This window comes from Meriones unguiculatus, chromosome 19 (genome assembly GCF_030254825.1).
Source record: "Meriones unguiculatus strain TT.TT164.6M chromosome 19, Bangor_MerUng_6.1, whole genome shotgun sequence".
In the NCBI taxonomy this organism is placed as follows: Eukaryota; Metazoa; Chordata; class Mammalia; order Rodentia; family Muridae; genus Meriones; species Meriones unguiculatus.
The window spans coordinates 27,862,751-27,885,149 of NC_083366.1; the positions used below are offsets into that span (position 1 = coordinate 27,862,751).

At 42.3% G+C, this 22,399-nt stretch overlaps 1 protein-coding gene across 1 annotated transcript; it reads right to left on the reverse strand.

Annotated features, from left to right (window-relative positions):
* Positions 1-10,038: 10,038 nt before the first annotated feature.
* On the reverse strand, positions 10,039-10,419 carry LOC110559492 (small ribosomal subunit protein uS15-like). The gene has a single exon (XM_060372428.1). The coding sequence runs from the start codon at positions 10,417-10,419 to the stop codon at positions 10,039-10,041; it is 381 nt and encodes a 126-aa protein (XP_060228411.1).
* Positions 10,420-22,399: the final 11,980 nt, after the last annotated feature.

A 22,399-nucleotide genomic window follows, 5' to 3' on the forward strand; every position in this document is an offset into this window, starting at 1 on the left:
AGTGGGAAATAGCAAGAGCTGGAGAGGGCAGGAACTCCACAAGGAGAGCAACAGAACAAGAAAATTTGAACATAGGGAACTTCCCAGAGACTCATACTCCAACCAAGGACTATTCATGGAGATAACCTAGAACCCCTGCACAGATGTAGCCCATGGCAGTTCAGTGTCCAAGTGGGTTACATAGTAATGGGAAGAGGGACTGCCTCTGACATAATCTGATTGGCCTGCTCTTTGATCACCTCCCCCTGAGGGGAGAGCAGCCTTATCAGGCCACAGAAGATGACAATGCAGCCACTTCTGATGAGAACTGATAGACTAAGATCAGAAAGAAGGAGAGGAGGACCTCCCCTATCAGTGGGCTTGGGGAGGAGCATGCATGCAGAAAGGGGAAGGAGGGTGGGATCTGAAAGGGAGGAGGGAGGGGCTTATGGGGGGATACAAAATGAATAAAGTGTAATTAATAAAAGTTAAATAAAAAATTAAAATAAGAAAACACAAAGGGAGAAAATCACGGAGAGGAAGAACCTAGAAAAAAAACCCAGGAACTACAGAGGTAAACATAACAACAGACTATAAGAGATGGAAGAAAGAATCTCAGGTGTGGAAGATACAATGGAAGAATTGATGTATCCATCAAAGAAAATAATAAATCTAAAAAATTCCTGACACAAACCATCCAAGAAATCCAAGACAACATAAAAAGACAAAACCTAAGAATAATAGGAATAGAGGAAAAAGAAGATTCCCTTCTCCAAGACCCAGAAAATATTTTCAACAAAATCATTGAAGAAAATTTCCCCAAATTAAAGGAGAGGCCTATAAGAATACAAGAGGCCTACAGAACACCCAACAAATTTGACCAGAAAAGAAAATCCTCCCATCACATAATAATCAAAACAGTAAGTATACAGAACAAAGAAAAAATACTAAAAGTTGCAAGGGAAAAAGGCCAAGTAACATAATGGCAAACCCATTAGAATCACACCTGACTTCTCAACAGAAACTATGACAGCCTGAAGAGCCTGGACAAATATCATGCAGACCCTAAGAAAACACAGATGTCAGCCTAGGCTACTGTACCCAGCAAAACTCTCAGTCCTCATAGACGGAGAAAACAAGATATTCAACAACAAAAACAAATTTCAACAATACCTACACACAAATCCAATGTTACAGAAGATACTAGAAGGAAAAATACAACCCAAGAATACTAACTACTTTCAAGAAATCACAGGAAATAAATAACCTCACTACAGCAAAACAAAAAGTAGCTAAACACACAGACGCACTACCATGGCCAACATCAAAATCAAAGGATCTAACAGCCACTGGTCATTAATCTCCTTCAACATGAATGGACTCAATTCTCCAATAAAAAGACACAGACTAACAGAATGGATGTGTAAACAAGACCCAACAATCTGTTGCATACAAGAAACACACCTGAATCACAAAGATAGACATTATCTGAGAGTAATGGGCCGGAAGAAGGTTTTCCAAGCAAATGGACCCAAGAAGCAAGCAGGAGTAGCCATTTTAATATCTAATAAAGTAGATTTTCACCAAAATCAATCAAAAAGAAATAGAGAAGGAGACTTCATACTCATCAAAGGAAAAATTCACCAGAAAGATATCACAATCCTGAACGTCTGTGCCCCAAAAGCAAGGACACCCACATTTGTAAAAGAAACTTTAATAAAACTTAAACCACACATAGACCCACACACAATAATAGTGGGAGACTTCAACACCCCACTCTCAACAAAGGACAGGTCAACAACACAGAAATTAAACAAAGAAACAATAACTCTGACAGAGGTCATGAATCAAATGGAACACACAGACATCTACAGAACCTTTCACCCCAACACAAAAGAATTTACCTTCTTCTCAGCACCTCATGGTGCTTCTCCAAAATAGAACCTTCTCCAAAATAGACCATATAGTTGGTCACAAAGCAAGCCTCAACAGATACAAGAAGATTGAAATAATCCCTTGTATCCTATCTGATCACCATGGACTAAAACTGGACCTCAATGACAAAAATAGCAAAAGGCCAACACACACATGGAAACTGAACAACTTGCTTCTAAATGATAGCTGGTTCAGAGAAGAAATATAGAAAGAAATTAAAGACTTCCTAGAATTCAATGAAAATGAAGGCACAACATACCCAAACTTATGGGACACAATGAAAGCAGTGCTAAGAGGAAAGTTCATAGCACTAAGTGCCTTCAAAAAGAAATTCAAAACATCTCATGCAAGCAACTTAACGGCTCACTTAAAGCCCTAGAAATAAAAGAAGCAGACATACCAAAGAGGAGCAGATGGCTGGAAATAATCACACTCAGGGCTGAAATCAATAAATTAGAAACAAATAAAACAATTCAAAGAATCAATGAAACCAAGAGCTGGTTCTTGGAGAAAATCAACAAAATAGACAAACCCTTAGTCAAACTAACTAAAAGGCAGAGAGAAACTATCCAAATCAACCAAATCTGAAACAAAAAGGGGGACATAACCACGGACACTGAAGAAATCCAAACAATAATTAGGTCTTACTTCCAAAGTCTATATGCCACAAAATTTGAAAATCTAAATGAAATGGACAATTTTCTTGACCGATTCTACATGCCATACCTGAATCAAGACTAGGTTAAACAACTAAATAGTTCTATCCCTAAGGAAATAAAAGCTGTCATCAAAAGTCTACCACGCAAAAAAAAAAAAAAAAAAAAAGCTTAGGGCCAGATGGTTTCAGCGCCAATTCTACCAGACCTTCAAAGAAGAGCTAACACCATACTCTTCAAACTATTCCACAAGATAGAAACAGAAGGAACACTTCCAAACTCATTCTATGAAGCCACAGTCACCTTGCTACCTAAACCTCACAAAGACCCAACAAAGAAAGTGAATTTCAAGCCAATCTCCCTCATGAACATTGATGCAAAAATACTCAACAAAATACTTGCAAACCTAATACAAGAACACATCAAAGACATCATCCACTACAACCAAGTAGGCTTCATCCCAGGCATGCAGCGGTGGTTCATTATATGGAAATCCATCAATGTGATCCACCATATTAACAAACTGAAAGAAAAAAACCACATCATAATCTCCCTAGATGCTGAAAAAGCATTTGACAAAATCCAGCATCCATTCATGTTTAAAGTATTGGAGAGATCAGGGATACAAGGCACATACCTGAACATAGTAAAGGCGATATACAGCAAGCCTATAGCCAACATCAAACTTAATGGAGAGAAACTTAAATCATTCCCACTGAAATCAGGGACAAGGCAAGGCTGTCGACTCTCTCCAAATCTCTTCAACATTTGTTCTTGAAGTCCTAGCTAGAGCAATAAGACAACGGAAGGAGTTCAAGGGGATATAAATTGGAAAGGAAGAAATCAAAGTATCACTGTTTGCAGATGATATGATAGTATACCTGAGTGACCCCAAAAACGCTACCAGGGAACTCCTATAGCTGATTAACACCTTCAGAAAAGTGGCTGGATACAAAATTAACTCAAAAAATCAGTAGCCTTCCTGTATACAAAGGACAAAAGGGCTGAGAAAGAAATTAGGGAAACAACACCCTTCACAATAGCCACAAAGGACATAAATTACCTTGGTCTGAACCTAACCAAGCAAGTCAAAGACTTGTATGAAAAAAATTTCCAGTCTCTGAAGAAAGAATTAGAAGAAGATATCAGAAGATGGAAAGATATCCCATGCTCATGGCTTGGCAGAATTAACATAGTAAAAATGGCCACCTTACAAAAAGCAATCTACAGATTCAATGCAATTCCCATAAAATTACCAGCACATTTTTTTACAGACCTTGAAAGAAAAATTCTCACCTTCAATATGGAACAACAAGAAACCCAGAATTGCTAAAACAATTCTCTACAGTAAAAGATCTCCAGGAGATATCACCATCCCTGATCTCAAGCTGTACTGCAGAGCAATAGTAATAAAAACTGCATGGTACTGGCATAGAAACAGACTGGTGGATCAATGGAATCGAATAGAAGACCCTGACATAAATCCACACAATTAGGAACACCTGATTTTTGACAAAGATACCAAATCCATCCAATGGAAAAAGACAGCATCTTCAACAAATGGTGCTGGTCTAACTGGAAGTCTACATGTAGAAAAATGCAAATAGATCCATACTTATCACCCTGCACAAAACTAAAGTCCAAGAGGATCAAAGACCTCAACATAAAACTAGACACACTAAACTGCTTAGAAGAAAAAGTGGGGAATACCCTTTAACTCGTTGGCACAGGAGACAACTTCCTGAACAGAACACCAACAGCACAGGCTCTAAGAGCAACAAATAATAAATGGGACCTCATGAAACAGAAAAGCTTCTGTAAAGCAAAGGACACTATCCTCAGAACAAAACGACAGTCTACAGATTGGGAAAGGATCTTCACCAACCCTATATCTGACAGAGGGCTAATATCCAGTATATATAAAGAACTAAAGAAGTTAAACAGCAAAAAATGAAGTAATCCACTTAAAAAATGGGGAACAGAGCTAAACAGAGAATTCTCTGCAGAGGATTATCGAATGGTAGAGAAACACTTAAAGAAATGCTCAACCTTATTAGCCATCAGAGAAATGTAAATCAAAATGACCCTAAGATTTCACCTTACACCCATAAGAATGGCTAAGATCAAAAACTCAAGAGACAACACATGCTGGAGAGGTTGTGGAGAAAGGGGAACCCTCCTCCACTGCTGGTGGGAATGTAAACTTGTACAACCACTTTGGAAAGCAATCTGGCACTTTCTTAGACTACTGGGAATAGTGCTTCCCCAAGATCCAGCTATACCACTCCTAGGCATATATCCAAAAGATTCTCAAGTACACAATAAGGACATTTGCTCAACCATGTTTGTAGCAACCTTATTTGTAATAGTGAGAAGCTGCAAAGAGCCCAGATGCACCTCAGTGGAGGAATGGATGCACAAATTGTGGTATATCTACACAATGGTATATTACTCAGCAAAAAAAAAAAAAAAAAACAAACAAACAGGGAAATCATGAAATTAGCAGGTAAATGGTGGGATCTGGAAAAGATCATCCTGAGTGAGCTATCCCTGAAGCAGAAAGATGCACACAGTATATACTCACTCATATAGACATATGATATAGGACATATGATATATGTACTAAAATCTGGACACCTAAAGAAATTAATTAAGAGGGAGGACTCTGGCTAAAATGCTTAATTCCTATCAAGAAAGGCAAAGAGGCTGGACATCAGAAGAAGGAGAAAAGAGGGAAGAAGTCAGGAGCCTGACACAAAGGACCTCTGAAAAGCTCTGCCCTGCAGACTATCAATGTAGATGCTGAGACTTATGGGCAACCTTTGGGCAGACTGCAGGGAATCTTAGGAAAGAGGTAGGAAACAGTAAGATCTGGAGAGGATACGAGCTCTACAAGGAGAGCAACAGAACCAAAAAATCTGAGCACAGGGGTCTTTCCTGAGACTGCTATTCCAACCAAGGACTATGCATGGAGAGAACCTGAGACTCCTGTACAGAGATAGCCCATGGCAGCTCAGTGTCCAAGTGGGTTCCATAGTAATAGGACCGGGGACTGTCTCTGACATGAACTGATTGGCCTTTAATTACCTCCCCCTGAGGGGGAAGCAGCATTACCAGGCCACAGAAGACGACGACACAGCCACTCCTGATGAGACCTAATTGACTAGGATCAGAAGGAAGGGAAAAAAGTCCTCCCTTATCAGTGGACTTTGGGAGGGGCATGCATGCAGAGGGTGAAGGAAGGGAGGGATTGGGATGGGAGAAGGGAGAGAACCACAGGGGGGATACATGGTGAATAAAGTATAATTAATAATGAAAAAAAGGAAAAAATAAAATAAAATAAAAAGTACATATATAGAGAGAACTGTGAAAAAAAATTAAAATGTAATTTGCATAAATATCTGATTTTTTAACAAGATCTGATCGTTCAACAAGATGGAAACTGTTTAACATTTTCTATCTTACTTTAAAAAAACAGAGAAATAAATATGTTAATCTGAAAAAAAAAAAAAACTGAAGGAGAAAAACCACATGAACATCTCTTTAGATGCCGAAAAAGCATTTGACAAAATTCAATTCATGTTTAAAGTCTTGGAAATATCAGGGATACAAGGCATATGCCTAAACATAGTAAAGACAATATACAGCAAGCCTATAGCCAACATCAAACTCAATGGAGAGAAACAAATTAATCACATTGAAATCAGGGACATGGCAAGGCTGCCCATTCTCTCCATATCTCTTCAACACAGTACTTGAAGTCCTAGCTAAAGCAATAAGACAACAAAAGAAGATTAAGTGTACACAAATCAGAAAAGAAGAAGTCAAAGTATCCCTGTTCACGGATGATATGATAATCTACATGAGTGACCCCAAAAATTCACCCAGAGAACTCCTTCAGCTGATAAACACCTTCAGCAGAAGTGGCTGGATACAAAATTCACTCAAAAAAATCAGAAGCCCTGTGTATCAAAGACAAAAGGGCCAAAAAAGAAATTAAGGAAACAATACCCTTCACAACAGCCACTAATAACATAAAGTAACTTAGTGTGACTCTAACCAAGCAAGTAAAAACCCTGTTTAAAAAAAAAAACTTCAAGTCTCTGAAGAAATAATTTGAAGAAGATATCAGAAGATGAAAAGATCTCTCATGCTCATGGATCACTAGGATTAATATACTGAAAATGGCCATGCTGCCAACAGCAATCTGCAGATTCAATGCAATTCCCAGCAAAATACTAACAAAGCTCTTTACAGACCTTGAAAGAAAAATTCTTAAATTGGTTTTTCATGTGGACAAACAAAAAAGCCAGAATTGCCAAAACGATCCGATATAACAATAGATCCTCTGTAGGTATCTCCATATCTGATCTCAAGCTATACTACAGAGCAATAGTAATAAAAACTCCATGGTACTGGCATAGAAACAGAATGGTGGATCAATGGAACCGAATAGAAGACCCAGAAATAAACTCACACACCTACAGATACTTGACTTTTAAGAAAAAAGCTCAAACCATACAATGGAAAAAAGACAGCATCTTCAACAAATGGTGCTGATCTAAATGGATGTCTACATGTAGAAAAATGCAAATAGATCCATATTTATCACCCTGCACAAAACTAAAGTCCAAGTGGATCAAACACCTCAACATAAACCAGACACACTAAATCGGTTAGAAGAATAAGTGGGGAAAAGCCTAGAACTCATTGGCATAGGAAACAACTTCCTGAACAGAACACCAACAGCACAGGCTCTAAGTCAATAAATGGGACCTCATGAAACTGAAAAGCTTCTGTAAAGCAAAGGACACTGTTGTCAGAACAAAACGAGAGCCTTCAGATCAGGAAAGGATCTTCACCAAACCTATATTTGACAGAGGGCTAATATCTAGAATATATAAAGAACTCAAGTAGTTAAAAAGCAACAAATCAAGTAATCCAATTAAAACATGGGGTACAGAGCTAAACAGAGGATCCTCTGTAGAGGAATATGGAATGTCAGAGAAACACTTAAAGAAACATTCAGTGTCCTTAGTCATCAGGAAAATGCAAATCAAAACAACCCTGACATTTCACCTTACACCCATTAGAATGGCTAAGATCAAAAACTCAAGTGACAATGCATGCTGGAGAGGATGTGGAGAAAGGGAAACTGTCTTCCATTGCTGTTGGGAATGTAAATTTGTACAACCACTTTGGAAATCAATCTGGTGCTTTCTCAGACAATTAGGAATAGCGCTTCCTCAAGATCCAGCTATACCACTCCTAGGCATACATCCAAAATATGCTCAAGTACACAACAAGGACGTTGGCTCAACCATGTTCATAGCAGCTTTATTCTTAATGGCCAGAACCTGGAAACAACCCAGGTGAACATCAACAGAGGAATGGATACAGAAATTGTGGTACATTTACACAATAGAATACTACTCAGCAACAAAAACAAGGAAATCTACAGACAAATGAAATTTACAGACAAATGGAGGGAAGTAGAAAAGATCATCCTGAGTGAGGTATCCCAGAAACAAAAAGACACAAGTGGTATATACTCACTTATAAGTGGCTACTAGACATATAATATAGGATAAACATACTAAAATCTTTACACCTAAAATAGCTAAGCAAGAAGGAGGACCCTGAGGGAAAGGATCAATCCTCACTCAAAAAGACAAACAGGAAGGACATTGGAAGAAAGAGAAAAGAGGGAAGAGGCCTAGAGCCTACCATAGAGGACCTCTCAAAGACTCTAGCCTGCAGGGTATCTACGCAGATGCTGAGACTCATAACCAAACTTTGGAAAGAGTACAGGGAATCTTATGAAAGAAGGAGGAGATAGTAAGACTTGGAGAAAACAAGAAATCCACAAAGAGAGCAACAAAACAAAAAAATCTGGGTATAGGGGTCTTTTCTGAGACTGATACTCCAACCAAGGACCATTCATGGATATAACCTAGAAGCCCTGCTCAGATGTAGCTCATGGCAGAGCAGTCTCCAAGGGGGTTCCCTAGTAATAGGAACAGGGACTGTCTCTGACATGAACTCAGTGGCTGGCTTTTTGATCACCTCCCCCTAATGGGGGAGTAGCCTTGCCAGGCCACAGTGGAGGACAATGCAGCCAGTCCTGATGAAACCTGATAAGGTAGGTCAGATGGAAGAGGAGGAGGACCTCCCTAATCAGGGGACTGGGAGAGATCCATGGAAGGAGATGAGGGAGGGAAGGTAGGATTGACAGGGAATAAGGGAGTGGGTAACAACTGGGATATAAAATGAATAAACTGTAGTTAATATAAAAATTTCAGAATTAAAAAAAAAGAACCAGATCAGAAAGAAAAAAAAAAGCCCACAAATACTCAAAGCAATCCTCAGGAGTGAAAACACAGCAGGAGGCATCAGAATACCCTACTTCAAACTACACCACAGAGCTTCACTGATAAAGACAGTCTGATACTGGTGTAAAAACCGTTAGACCAGGGGAACAGGGTAGAGGACCTGGAAATAATCTGACTGAGCTACAGACACCTACCTGTTAACAAAGGAGGAAAAAGCATGAATTGGAGACAAACTCGGCTGGCAACAGTGCTGGCCAACCTGGATATCCACATGAAGAAGAATGAAATTATAGCATATCTTTTACTTTGTACAAACATTAATTTAAAACTGATCAAAATCCTTAATTTAAAACTGGCAATACTAGAATTGCTGGATGTGACAGCTCCCAGGGGAGGGTTGCCCCAACCTCTGATGCACTGAGGGGCCCAGGAGCCTGAACTCCGCTTCTTCTCCTAACACTGCAGCTCCTGGGAGAGGGTAACCCCAACCCCTGAGGAGCCGAGGAGCCTGAGCATGGAGGTGTCCTTGGAGGTCACAGTGGGTATCATATGCCCTGGACTAGGAGGTGACCGTGAACAGCGTGATCTGAGCACTGAGACCTGAACCTGGGTCCTCTGCAAACACAGCAAGCGCTCTTAGCCATTGAGTCATCGCTTCCAAAATAACAATCCGAACGAGGAGTTTAAAGGTATTCTTCTTAGTCTTTCAATAAACATAGAGAACATTTTATGTTAGTATTCTCTCCTTTAGAACCTGCTTGGAAAGGAAATACTTATCAAAATCTGCACATAACACATTCAGTGTTATAGCTTAATGAAACTTTATCTTATGATTACAATGAATTTCATTCTACATAAACAAATAGCTTTTTAAGGTTGTATGAAACAATAGATCTCCCAAATAACTATAAAAGAATTTGTTTGTTTTGTTTTCGAGACAGGGTTTCTCTGTGTAACAACCCTGGCTGTCCTGAAACCCACTTGGTAGACCAGTCTAGCACTGAACTCACAGAGATCCACCTGCCTCTTCCTTCTGAGTACTAAGATTAAAGGTGTGTGCTACCATGCCAGGTCTTAAATAGGTTATTTTTTTTTTTTATTCAAAGCGATTTTATTGCTGGTGTATACAAGAGAATTTATGCCACTAGAGCAGAGGATGTGAATGACTCGTATTTCCAATAGGGTGGGAGGACCCGCTTAGTCTTACAGTATTGAGCCAACCGGTGAATTCTGCTCTCTATCAGAATCAAGCGGAATTTAGCATCCTTATCCTTTCTGTTTATCTCAAGATGCTTTCGGACAGCAACGGCTTTCTTAATCAAATTGTAGAGATCCTCAGGGAGGTCAGGGGCAAGGCCTTTGGACTTAAGGATTCTCAAGATTTTATTACCAGTCACAAAACGGACCTGTGCCACACCATGTGAGTCCCTCAGGATCACACCTATCTGGGAGAGAGTCAGGTGGTAGGGCATCGCCGACTGGGACAGGCCCTTCCCAGGAGTGTGCATGCGACCCATGATGGCAGAGGTCTGGCAGCAAAAAGAGCGGTTTTTATTTTTTTTGAAGAATGTATTTATTTATTATTTATACAATGATTTGCCTGCATGTGTGTCTGCATGCCAGAAGAGGACACCAGATCTCACTATAGATGGTTATGAGCCACCATGTGGTTTCTGGGAACATTTGGAAGAAGAGGAGTGTTCTTAACCTCTGAGCCATCTCTCCAGCCCCTTTACGTAGGTTTTTTAAAAGGTTTACTTACCTTTATTTTATGTATACATACATACATACATACATACATGCATGTGCATATATAGGCACATACATGTGCAATACAGATATACAGGTGTATATATATACATATATATGTGTGTGTACATGTGTACATACATACATGTAATTTGAATATGTAAATGTATATTTACTTACTTGATAGCAAGTCCATTCTTTTGCTGACATTGAGACTACTTCTGCAGGATTCCAGCATATACTGTAGATCAGCTGAGACATCCAGACTTGAGGGATGAGCAAGTCCTGGGTTCCTGAACCTTAAATTCACAGGCATCCATTTATGGGTTAGCTGAACCACAGCTGTGATAGACAGACAGACAGATAGATATATAGATATGTAGATACAGGATAAATAGTTACACACACATATAGACAGACAGATAGATACATGGGTAGATAAATGGTAGATAGATATAGAGACACACATACACACACCTATATGTATGTATGTATGTATGTATGTATGTATGTATGTATGTAGAAAGATTCATTCTATAAATTCTGTTACTCTAGAGAACCCTAATGCACAAAATTTTCCTAAGACTGCCTTTGAATTAGGCCCTCCTGTCCTCAAAACAACTACCATCTTACTAAAAGAAAGCATTTCTTCATAGCTGGCCTTGACATCACTATCTCTAATAATACAACAGTTCAATTTTTGCACTTAATAAATGGCCCAAACTAAGGCATTTTGTGGGAGAGTAAGAAGGTATTGCTGTATCCCCCGTACCCAGAGCAAAAGAAAAAAACACTTTAACTCTAGCCTTCTGGGTGGACAAGTTTCTCTTGATATCAGCCACTGAGTCTGAGCTCTAGGGTTTCTGATGAGACAAATGATGAGGGTCAAAGATGGAAGTTCTGGTGATGCTGCTTTCTCTCAGGTCCCAGAGGAGCAGCACACACCTGGGGAAAACAAATGCAGCCACAGAAGTTTAAAGCATAAGTCCTAAGGGTGATGTCACCCTCGGATTAGCTTCTAGCTGGGAAATGCCAGCATCTGTGATTTAAGGAAGCAGAGCTTTCTGGCTCTATAGGACCACTATTTGGGGGAGGAAGGTTTGTTGTTATTTTTGTGTGTTGGCCTGTCTTCCTGATCAGGTGGGAAGATGTCCTGACCACTCACAACTCTGAGGACTACAAATCTGAGTCACAGCTACAAGAGCTGGGAAGGTAGCCCAGCTCTGAGGTGGGACAGAGTCCCAAGGGTATCCTGAGGCACAGGAGTCCAGGAACCACACAGCTCTGAGAGGAGGCCTCCTATCAGTTCAGAGCCAGGAATTTGCCCAACAGGTGTCATTAGTTTGCAGGAACAAACCTAGGAGAAGAGGGACGAATCCAGGAGTGATTGCCTCTCCTCCAGAAAGAAGGCAGCAGAGAATGCCCACAGCCTTTATTGAGGATTTTTTTCTTAAGATTTTTTTTTTAATGTATGCAATGTTCTGTCTGCACGTATACCTGCATGCCAGAAGAGGGCACCAGATCTCTTAACAGCTGTTTGTGTGTGAGCCATGTGGTTGCTGGGAACTGAACTCAGGACCTCTGGAAAAGCAGCCAGTGCTCTTAACCTCTGAGCCTATCTCTCCAGGAATTTATAGGGGGCTTTTCTGTGTGGGTGGGAAGGGATTTTCAGAGTGTGGATTGGTGGGATTTCAAGTCCTGAGATTAGCAGAGCTCGGGGATTGCTGGATTTTTCTGTTCAGGAATTGGTCACTTTTCCTGCTTAGGGATTGGTTGGGTTTTGCCTAGTCTTTTTTTTTTTTTTTAGTATTTTGGAACACAACCTGCTCCTGGTTACCCAGCAACTTTTGATGTCATCATGTGTGGCCGGCCAGGTGGCCACACCTGGAAGGTATGGTTACCTTGCCCCTTAAAGGGCCAACCCCGACACGTGGTCTCTCTCTTACTCTCCTCTTACTCTCTCTCTCTCTCATTCTCTCATTCTCTCTTTCTCAGGGCACACCCTTCCCTTTTCTTTCTCTCTCCCCACCATGTCCTGTTCTCCCACTGCTTCCATACCCACTTAATAAACCTCTTACATGGAAGATCGGTTGACCCCAGCCTCATATTTCTTTTAAATAATAACTAACACTTTTCAACTAAAATTTGCATAATCTGGGTGGAGATCTACTGAGGGGCTGAAGATGACAGTTACAGAGGTGGGGGACAAGCAAAGTTGAGAGGCAGGGCTGGGCTGTTGGAGCTTCCTCAGGCAGAGGTCTTGTCGCTTTTCTGCCTTGAGAGGTTATAAAGTGTACAAAATGACTGAATATTTCAAAGAGTTCCCTCTGAAGGCAGTAGATGGAAGCAGGAAAATAGAAAAGGTTGTCACTATCATGGACAGCTCCCACGGCAATGGCAATGACAGCAGGCATTCTGAAGCAGGAAAGTTGTTGGGTTCCCATAGGCAGAGGCAGAAAGAGTTGCTGAGTTGCCCACCATTTTGTGACCTACCTCCACAGCCCAAGGGCAGGAAGGAGGGGCTGATGGCCCTAAGGCTGAAGAGGACCTGGCACCAGCCACTTGTTATTGTGCTTTTACCTGGCCTCTAAACATAGCTGTTGGGGGCTCAGTGGGCAGTTGGGATTCCCAGCTGCTGTGGGGGGGGGGGAGGGGTGGCAGTTGGTCCCACAACTTCTGAAGCATCAGGCAGACCATCCTATGCCTTGGGGTAAACTGGGACAGCCAAGGCTTAGAATTGCCTCATCTTGGGACTTCTGCTGCCGTGGCCTTGGGGCAGCAGGTTGCCTCAGCTCCAACTCTACAGGGTTGTTTGTTTTGATTTTTTTATTCTTGAGACAGGGTTTCTTTGTGTAGCCTTGGCTGATCCTGGTCACGCTTTGTAGACCAAGACGGACTTACACAGAGATCTGCCTGCCTTATGACTCCCCAAAGGATGGGATTACTGGCTTATGCCACCATGCCTGGCTATCTCTGTTCTGTATTCTTCTTAATAAGGGTTGAATGTGACACCGCTGATTGATTAAATAAAACGAAATGAGCTGATGGCAAGACGAAGCTGTATTATATAAATGCAGGTTTATTGGAAGCAGCAAGGGAGGGGGCAAGGGGAGCACACGCTGAGGGGCAGGGTGGGGAGAGAAGAAAAGGCAGAAAGGGGCAACAGAACCAAGATTCCTGGATTTTATAGTGAAGGGCCTCATGGAGGGAAGGCCTGACACTAGGTGGAGGGCAGGGTATGGCAGATAGGGACTTTAACAATTGCCTGCACTGAGAAGTGGGGGAACCCTTGGATGTGTGATCTGGCTGGAAGAACTGGAACCTTAGCTGACCTGAGAGATTGTCAACGCAGTAAAAACAGATGCCTCACACTTTGCTGCCAGGGCCACCAGCTGAGCCCATCACCATGCTGTGCCTGATCCTCTGCAAGACTGGGCCAAAATAACCTCTGCTTCTCCTACGGTGATTCTTGGCATCGATTTGAGAGGAGCCAGGAGAAAGGACTCAAAAATTATGGTGAGTTTTGGCTAGCTCTGATTGGTCCATGGCACCCTGACCTCACAGAGAGCCATTGTGAGGAATGGAATTAGCCCGCCCCATAAGGTACTGGCTGAGCCTTGATCTTGTCTTTATACTGTGGTTACGCTGTTGGCTGGCTGCAGAGCGCTTGGTCTCAAGACGTTGGTCCTGAGAGTTTTATTTTTTATTGTCCATCTTTACAACTGAACATCTGTGATCCCCACTGACCTGAACAGAGTGAGTTTTCTTACTCGTGGGCTGTTTTTCAGACCTGGATTTGACTTAGTGTTTGTTCATTGTTTTAGATTTAGTTTGTGATGTGTTTCAGTTAATTGTTATTAACAACCATTTTTCAGTTATTTATTCATTTATGTTTTGTTGGTATATTTCTTTACCTTAAAATATTTGTTAGTTTATATTAGCAGTAAAGAATAAGGAATTAGATTTTTCCATGGGGTTGGATCATACCCATGTCCTTTTTAGTTCCCTCTGGCTCCTTCCTCTGGTTATGAATTCCCCTGTTATGTTGAGTATTCCCCTGTCACCATGCCACTCAGGAGACAAAACTGCTCTGGGGAATCTTGAGGGACAGACAGCTCATTTTTTCAAAGTGTCACTGTCACAGACAGGCTACCATCCTTTAGATGCTCATACTTATGAGTTTAAGAATTGAGCTGGGCATGGTGACACACATCTTTAAACCCAGCACTTGGGGAGGCAGAGGCAGGAAGATTTCTGTGAGTTCAAGGCCAGCCTGGACTACAGAGGGAGTCCAGTAGAGCCAAGTCAACAGAGAAAAACACTTTCTAAAACAACAAAAACAAAAAAAGAAAAGAAAAAAGAATTGCGTATCATGTGTAAAGATCTTTAGTATTTAGTCACCAGAAAATCTGAGGGTCTAAGTGAAAAGGACCTTGAAGAAACTAGTCAAAAGCCAGATCACTAACAGAGGTCAGCACAAAGCTAGCTGAGTCTGTGATTGCAGACACTCTTGTTAGGGTTCAAATGTCCTGTCTTCCACAGGGTTCAAACATGAGTACAAATCATCTTATGTCGCTAAATTATTGGTCTCTAGCAGGGAGTGCTGTTTGGGAGGCTGTGAACCCCCAGGGCAGTGAAAAGCCAGTAAACATAATGAAGCTCTTAGAGGCATGCCAAAGATAGCTACAGCCATGGATGTATCTGCTTCAAACCCATCTTCCTGAGACCCCAGCCCTCCCTTCCCTGTTCTCTGAGATCCTGAACAACAGTAAAACCTATGGACCACAGGGTGCTGCTTCTCAGGAATTTGGTCATGGCAGTTACAAGAGTCATGTTGCTTGGAGACCAAAAGCACAGCCGTTGTGAACGACTGTGATTGGTTCATTCTGTGTGACCTCACAGAAGCCATGTGAGGAGTTGCAGACTACACTCCCATGAGGCACTGGCTGGAGCTGGTACACTGCAGACAGGCCATTGCTAGGTTGGCTGCAGAGTTGTTGGACTCAGACATTGGTTCAAGTCAACTTGGATATTACTGATCTTCTCAAAACAGATACTGTTGCTCAGCTTTGACCTCCAAACAGTGAGTTTGTTTTCTGGTTTGTTGATTTTGATTTATATTTCTTAAGTGGTTCTTGGTTTAAATTGTGCTTTTACTTTACTTTCTTATTTACTAGCCCCATATTTCTACTCTTCAGCATAATGATTTGACATTTTCAAATTGAATTTTTCTAGTTTCAAAATGTTTGAGTGGAGCTGGAGAGATGGCTCAGAGGTTAAGAGCACTGGCACCTCTTCCAGAGGTCCTGAGTTCAATTCCCAGCAAACACATGGTTGTGAACAGCCATCTATGATGAGATCTGGTGTCCTTTTCTGGTGTGCAGCTGTACATGAAAGACAGAACATTGTATACATAATAAATTATTAGTATGGGAAAGCTGTAGAAAATAAGAAATTTCATCACCACATGCACTCATCACATCTACCTGTTTTGATGAGCTTAAAGTTGTATCTGTCTTCCATACTTCCTGTGTCCCATCCAACACCCTAGAAAAAAAAGACAAAAACATGTCATTACAGCCCATTTCATGACAGCATCACAGTGTCAGGAAGGGTTACCATCCTTTAGATGACCATCTATTTCAGTTTGAGATAAAGAAAGTGGCTATCACAAATATAGAGATGATGCCTGTAGTAGTCAAATTTATTAGAGACCATTAGGATCCTAACAAAAAGCCATTGATTGCAGATGTGAGGGGAAAGGCTTCCCCTACAGAAGTGTTATAGCTCTGCTCTGGCTGCTGCCCGGGAAGGTTTCCTGAACAAAGTTTAACAATTTTACCCTAGCAAAAACTCTGCTCTTCCAGTGTTGCATCTCTGCTCAGAGAGCTATCCTGACAATCAGGAGCCAAGGAATACCACAAGTCATACCACACAACAAACCTCAACAAGACACTTGTGGGAGGAAGGAACCTAAGAAGGTGGCTGCCTCTGCTTGGGGGAGAAGCATCAGGGAACTGAGCAGAAGGCAGAGCGTATATGCAATTTCTTGAAGCCAGGTGGAGATTGGGTTCAGTGCTTTGCAAGCTAACCTAGGATTGGAGGATTATATGATCTAATTTTTAAGGTCAGGGATTAGTGGCTTTTCTTCATCCTTGTATCCTACAACTGGGGCTACAGAGATTCATTCTGCAACTGTGTCATACCCAGTCACGATCAAGTCAGCACAGAGATCCTCAGTCTATTCTCTATGTCATATGCCACGTACTGTTATTAAAGTCTAACTATCCTCCTCGGGGTTTGATGAGAATGGTCTCACACCTTCTCGTGTGTCTGAATGCTTGGTCTCTTGCAAGGGGTGCTGTTTGCAGGTCACAAAAGCCCAGGACTCTGGAAAGCAGCAGGAGAAACTGGGTGACTGGAGGCAAAAGGGGCCTATCAAGGTCATGTAACCAACTACTTCACCCATCTTTCCAAGTCACCAGCTCCTCTGAAGCTCATGCCTCACTGTCCACTGACCACTGTCCAGGCCATGCCTGGGAGGAGGGATACACTTCCTCTGTTTAGTTGCATCTTGTTGGGGATTTGCTCACAGCCATGACAAAGTTATTCAGGCCCTGGAGCTTAAGAAAGAACTTGGTTATCTCATGCTGTTATTGGTCTGTTCCTTGTTGTGAAATCACAAGAAGCCTTTGCTATGAGAAGTGATGGAAATCTGTTCATATGAGGCACTGAAGTGGTCTGGAGTTTGTCTTGATACTGCACAGAAAGTCCTTTTGGATAGAGAGCAGTTGGACTCCAGCTTTACTCCTGAGAAACTTGGAGTTCCCTAATCTCTTCGACCTTGACATTGGGGAAGGCTCTCTTTGTTGGTTTGTTGTTTTGTTCTGTTTTTGTTTTTTCTTTTTTCATTCATGCATCCAAAGCGTTTGGTGAGGCATGTATTTCTGCTTATGTGTTCATTTTGCTAAATTCCATTAAATTTTTTTCTATATTTTGCTTTGATTTCACTTTTCCTATTTTAAACCTTAACTGTGTAAAGTAAGGAGTTACCGTGTGACACTTCTATAGAAGCATAGAGTGGACTGGGATCATTTTCATCTGCTCTGTTACATTGCAGCTGCCTCTGGCATGTGCCTAAGCTTCCCCATCTTAATAAAGGTTCTGTGTACTGGTCCATGGCTCTAGTTAGGTCAACCGTATCTCTGGAACTGTCATGTTACAGATAACAATCCCTGTGTCTATTTCTATTTCAGAAAAGAACACAATTTCATTCCTTTGACTGAGCATGGGCTTCTTCACTTGACTTCCTGATATGAACAATGTCAATTAGCTTACATGTGCTAGGATTAATTAATTAACCTAGGATCCCCTGATGAACTGGGAACTTCACTGTGAACAGGAAACATCAACTCTGTCATGTGCTGTAGAAAGATGTTTGAGCTACTAAGGGATCCAGCAACCTCAGTACACATGGATATTCATTAAGGACACTGGCTTTCTCTCTCTCTCCCTCTCTCTCTCTCTCTGTGTATGTGTGTCGAAAGAGAGAGAGACAGAGAGACAGAGAAAGAGGGGGAGAAAGATTTTGTATGTGTGTTGTTATGGTTTCCTCATAACAATATATGGAAATCCTGGCTTTAAAGCCAATGTTTGTATTTATCTCCTCTTGTCTTTCTGGTGAGGAGCACTAGTCTCCATTAAACCATAAGACCAGTAGGTAAGATCCGTCATGCAATCGGTTGGTCCTAGACAGTCCTTGATGACAGAGATTGCATTACTTGTTATGTCTTGTGCCTATATTAATCACTTTGCATGCTTTCAACATCCAGAATTGATCATCACACCCAGGGTGTAGAAGCCTGAAAGCAGGCAGTATGGTTGTTTAATGGTACCTTATCGATGTTGGTGTCTGTTTTATGATTCAAGAAATTTCACAATCATCCATTCTCTAGTGAATGAGTTTGCATCACACCCACACCTCCCCTAGGGCTCCCATGGATCCTACTGTCCTACTTTCTTGTCTCACATTTCAACAATTGGCATCTTCTCCATGGGTGACACAGGTCAAGGGTTTGTCAGATTTGTTGATCCTTTTGAATCTACTTCCAACTCCTTTCGAATGTGTCTTTTGGTCTTTGTTTCAACCTCTTAGTTCTTATATATTTTACATCTGATCCTTCTTATGCTTTCTCATACTGACTTGGGGGTTGGATTGGCTTTTTCTTTTAAAACTCTGGCCCCAAGATGCATCATTAGCATATTTGAGGGAGCTATAATTTTCATGATCTAGAACCTGAGAGCCGTAAACTTGTCTGCTAGACCTGGTTTTGTTTTTTTGCACTTCTAGCATCTTGTGGGTGATCTCATTCCCCACCTGTTATGGTGGGGGACATGGAGGAAGAAGTTCCAGGCAAGGATCTCGGTGAGATAGATCTACCACCAGCATTCAGAGTAACTGGTTCCAGGCTGTCCATCTCTACCATTGTGGATGCTATGTGTTGCTTAGGACCCATGGCCCTAGAAACCTTGGGACTCATAGGAACAAGCAAGCCACATGATACCCTGGCAGAAAACAATATGTGCATCAGGAGAAAACGTGTTGGTAACATCCTTGGAGAAATCCAGCGTGCTCCAAAGTTCCATTCTATCAAGAGACCTGCTGGTCCTCTCACCCTCCCGCCCACCCGAAAGAGGAGAGACAGTGACCATGCCTTGCCCATGTTCGTGGCATCTGAGGACAACAAAGGGCAAGAGGTGAATGAAGGGAGAAGTAGCAAGAGCTCCTCTAGAGCTAGCTCTCCAGATTTATACAAGCTGCTGGAGATTGACTGGCCGTGGAACTGTGACCAACAGCACTCTGCTGCACAGGCTGAGACGAGCAATAGAATTTCAGGGGAGGAAGAGAGTAGTACTCTCTCACTTACTGACAGCTCAGAAGATTCCCTGTCCTGCCTGGAAGACATCACTTCAAATTGGAACTCAGCCTTGTGGGATGACAGTGTGGAGGCCGAGAATGAGGAGAATGTCAGCACCATTAAGGTCAGTTACACATCCCTTGATGAACTGGGGTTCCTGGAAGACAGCAGCTGCAAACAGATGCCAGGAACACAAGATGAGGCTGAGGTCACCAACAGCATCAGCGTGTCTAGTGACAAGAATAAAACTGACCTACAATTGAGTGAGAGAACACCTGACACTGTGTACTCCGTGGGCTCTGCCCAGAATAGGAACACCGTATATGAAGGAGACATGGAAATAACGTGTGAGGAGTCAGCATCTGCATCCAGTGAGGACCAGCCCCAGGAGGTGCCCATAGTTTCTAAGAAGAAGCGAAGAAGGGTCTGGAAAGGCGTGAAGAGGCAGATTAGTCACCTGTTTTATGGTTTATTCTGTTGTCTCTCCATCCCAAAGAAAGCAGACACAACCCCCAGGTAAGGGACAACAAGGCATAGAAAATGGAGTCCCAAGAAAACCAAGTAGGAAACGCCACCAGTTTATTGCTTGTGTACTTGATCTTTGCTTTTGCAAGACCCTTTGCCATGATATGTTGGCTGCCCCCATGTACCCTAACATGTCTGTGACCCTAGACAGGCCTTTCCCACTGTGACCCTTCATGTGGAGTCAGTTGAATTAGAAGCTGAAGCAAAGATCAGCGGTAGCAATGAGGATCAGTGGAGGGCAGGAGGGAGGAGGGAGCTGGGCTTGGGGAAATGAGAAGTTAGAAAGGGATGAATCAGGAAGAGTACTATGGTAGAGCAGGGTAGCTCAGTGTTAAGTCCTGCCTATATCAAATCACTAACAGAGTCCTTTGCTTGTTTCTCCTATCTAGGGCTGAAGACCATGCCCTGGTCGGTGGCTTTTAAGCCTCAGGTCTCGGGTTGGCCTGGTGTGGCCTAACAGCCACAGGAGGAAGCCAGGCCAGAACACGATTGAGCTGTGTACCCCAAGACCTGTTGTTACCTGTCTGACACCTCTGTCAACCTGGGCACAAGCTCTCTACTCCTCCTCTCCTCTCAGGGTGAACTATTAGCTCCCTCCTACTTACATTCATAACTGTCCCAACAGTGTGACTGGACAGAGAAGTCAGTCACATGGCCCAGTCACTTGCTATGAAGAAACAGCTGTCCAGCTTCTACAGTCCACATGTAAGAACTGCATGTTCCATATGATTTGGAGTCTTACCAACTCATCACCTCATTTTGATCCTCATATATGACCAGATGGAATGAACTGCATGTCCTTGGTAAGCCCAGGAGGTAAAGAGGCACAGAGGGAGGGGCAGAGAAGAGGAGAGGGGAATTTGGGACATGTCAAGACAGACAAAAAGCAGTAGGAGAGTAAGGAGGAAAGGGCATGAAGTGGGCAAAGGAGCAGAGCCTGCCCATAGGAAATTGCAGTTCTACTCAGGCAGCTGAGAAGAAAAGGATGAGCATGTTGCATGGAGACAGTGGCCAAGGACGAGCAGGAACAAACTTCCACTGAACAGGATGAAGAGTAGCAGGGTTCAGGGCATGGGTACCCAAAGACCACACCACTCTGGAGGGTTGCAGCTTGTACCTAGCTGCACAAGTTGGATGCTGCCTGGGAAATCTGCTTTTGTCCTAGGGAACTGAGACCCATTGTGTCTTGTAGAGAAGGAAATCCAAAGCCTTCCCAGGAGCCTTTTTCTCTATCTGTTGTAACAAATCCTGGGTTCACGTGGCAACATCTGTGTCTTTTCTTCACAGCCTTATCTACCAGGGGCCCATGGTTCTTTTCCTCTGTCTCAGGAGTCCAGGAATTGGTGTCATATTGCTTGTCCCAATGCATGATTCTTTGATTTTAATTGACTAAAATGACAGGATTTTTTTGTCTACTGTGAAAAGGTAAGCAGAGCTTGAGGGGCTGTGGAACATTGCTGCCCCAATAAGGCCAGTGTTCTTGGTACTACTGTGTGTTCAGTGCCCACATTTGGGGTCAGGATTAGAAGGAACCATTCATTGTCATGGAGTTACAGAATGTCAGCCAGTGGTATAGTGCATATCCTTGCTCAGTGAGGTGTCTGCACCATCGGGTTAGGGAGGAAGAAGGGAGCAGCTCTCTGGAGCCAACTACCCTGCTGACAGGAATTGTAGGGGTCTTTTCAGAGGGCATCATTAATATCAGCGGTTCTCAACATTCCTAATGCTGTGACCCTCTAATACAGTTCCTCATGTTTCAGTAAACCACAACCCTTAAAATTATTTTGGTTGCTACTTCATAACTGTATTTTACTACTGTTATAAATCATAATGTAATACTAAGTGGGTAAACTATAATAAATAAGTTAAATTTTTAAAAATCTTTCCAATATTTGTATTTTCTACTGGACTTAGGCAACCTCTAAAAAAGGGCCATTTGAACTCCTAAGAGGTCAAGACCAACGTGTTGAGAACCGCTGATTTAGATGAAGTAGTTTGAGTCACTGAGGGTATCTTTGTGGTAGAAGATGAATCTCTGAAACCTGATCACGACATAACACCACTAAAATTGTGCTTCTATTTCTCTGCAGAGGCTGCTGGCCTTGGTCGCTGGCAGTATAGGCATTTGTGCTGGCTTAGCAAATTGAGTGCAGCACACTCCATCTGCCACAGCGGTAGCCACGTCTCTGTGGCAACCAACTCTTCCAGCCCTCGTGGCAGTGATGGAGCAGTGGGTCATCATGGTCATTGTGATGAGGGCGTGACACAAAATATTCCCTTTTGGCTTTCACCAACTGAAACACCC

Excerpts from the sequence above, each read along its gene's own strand:
- LOC110559492 (XM_060372428.1), bottom strand. The coding sequence starts at position 10,419 with ATGGGTCGCATGCACACTCCTGGGAAGGGCCTGTCCCAGTCGGCGATG.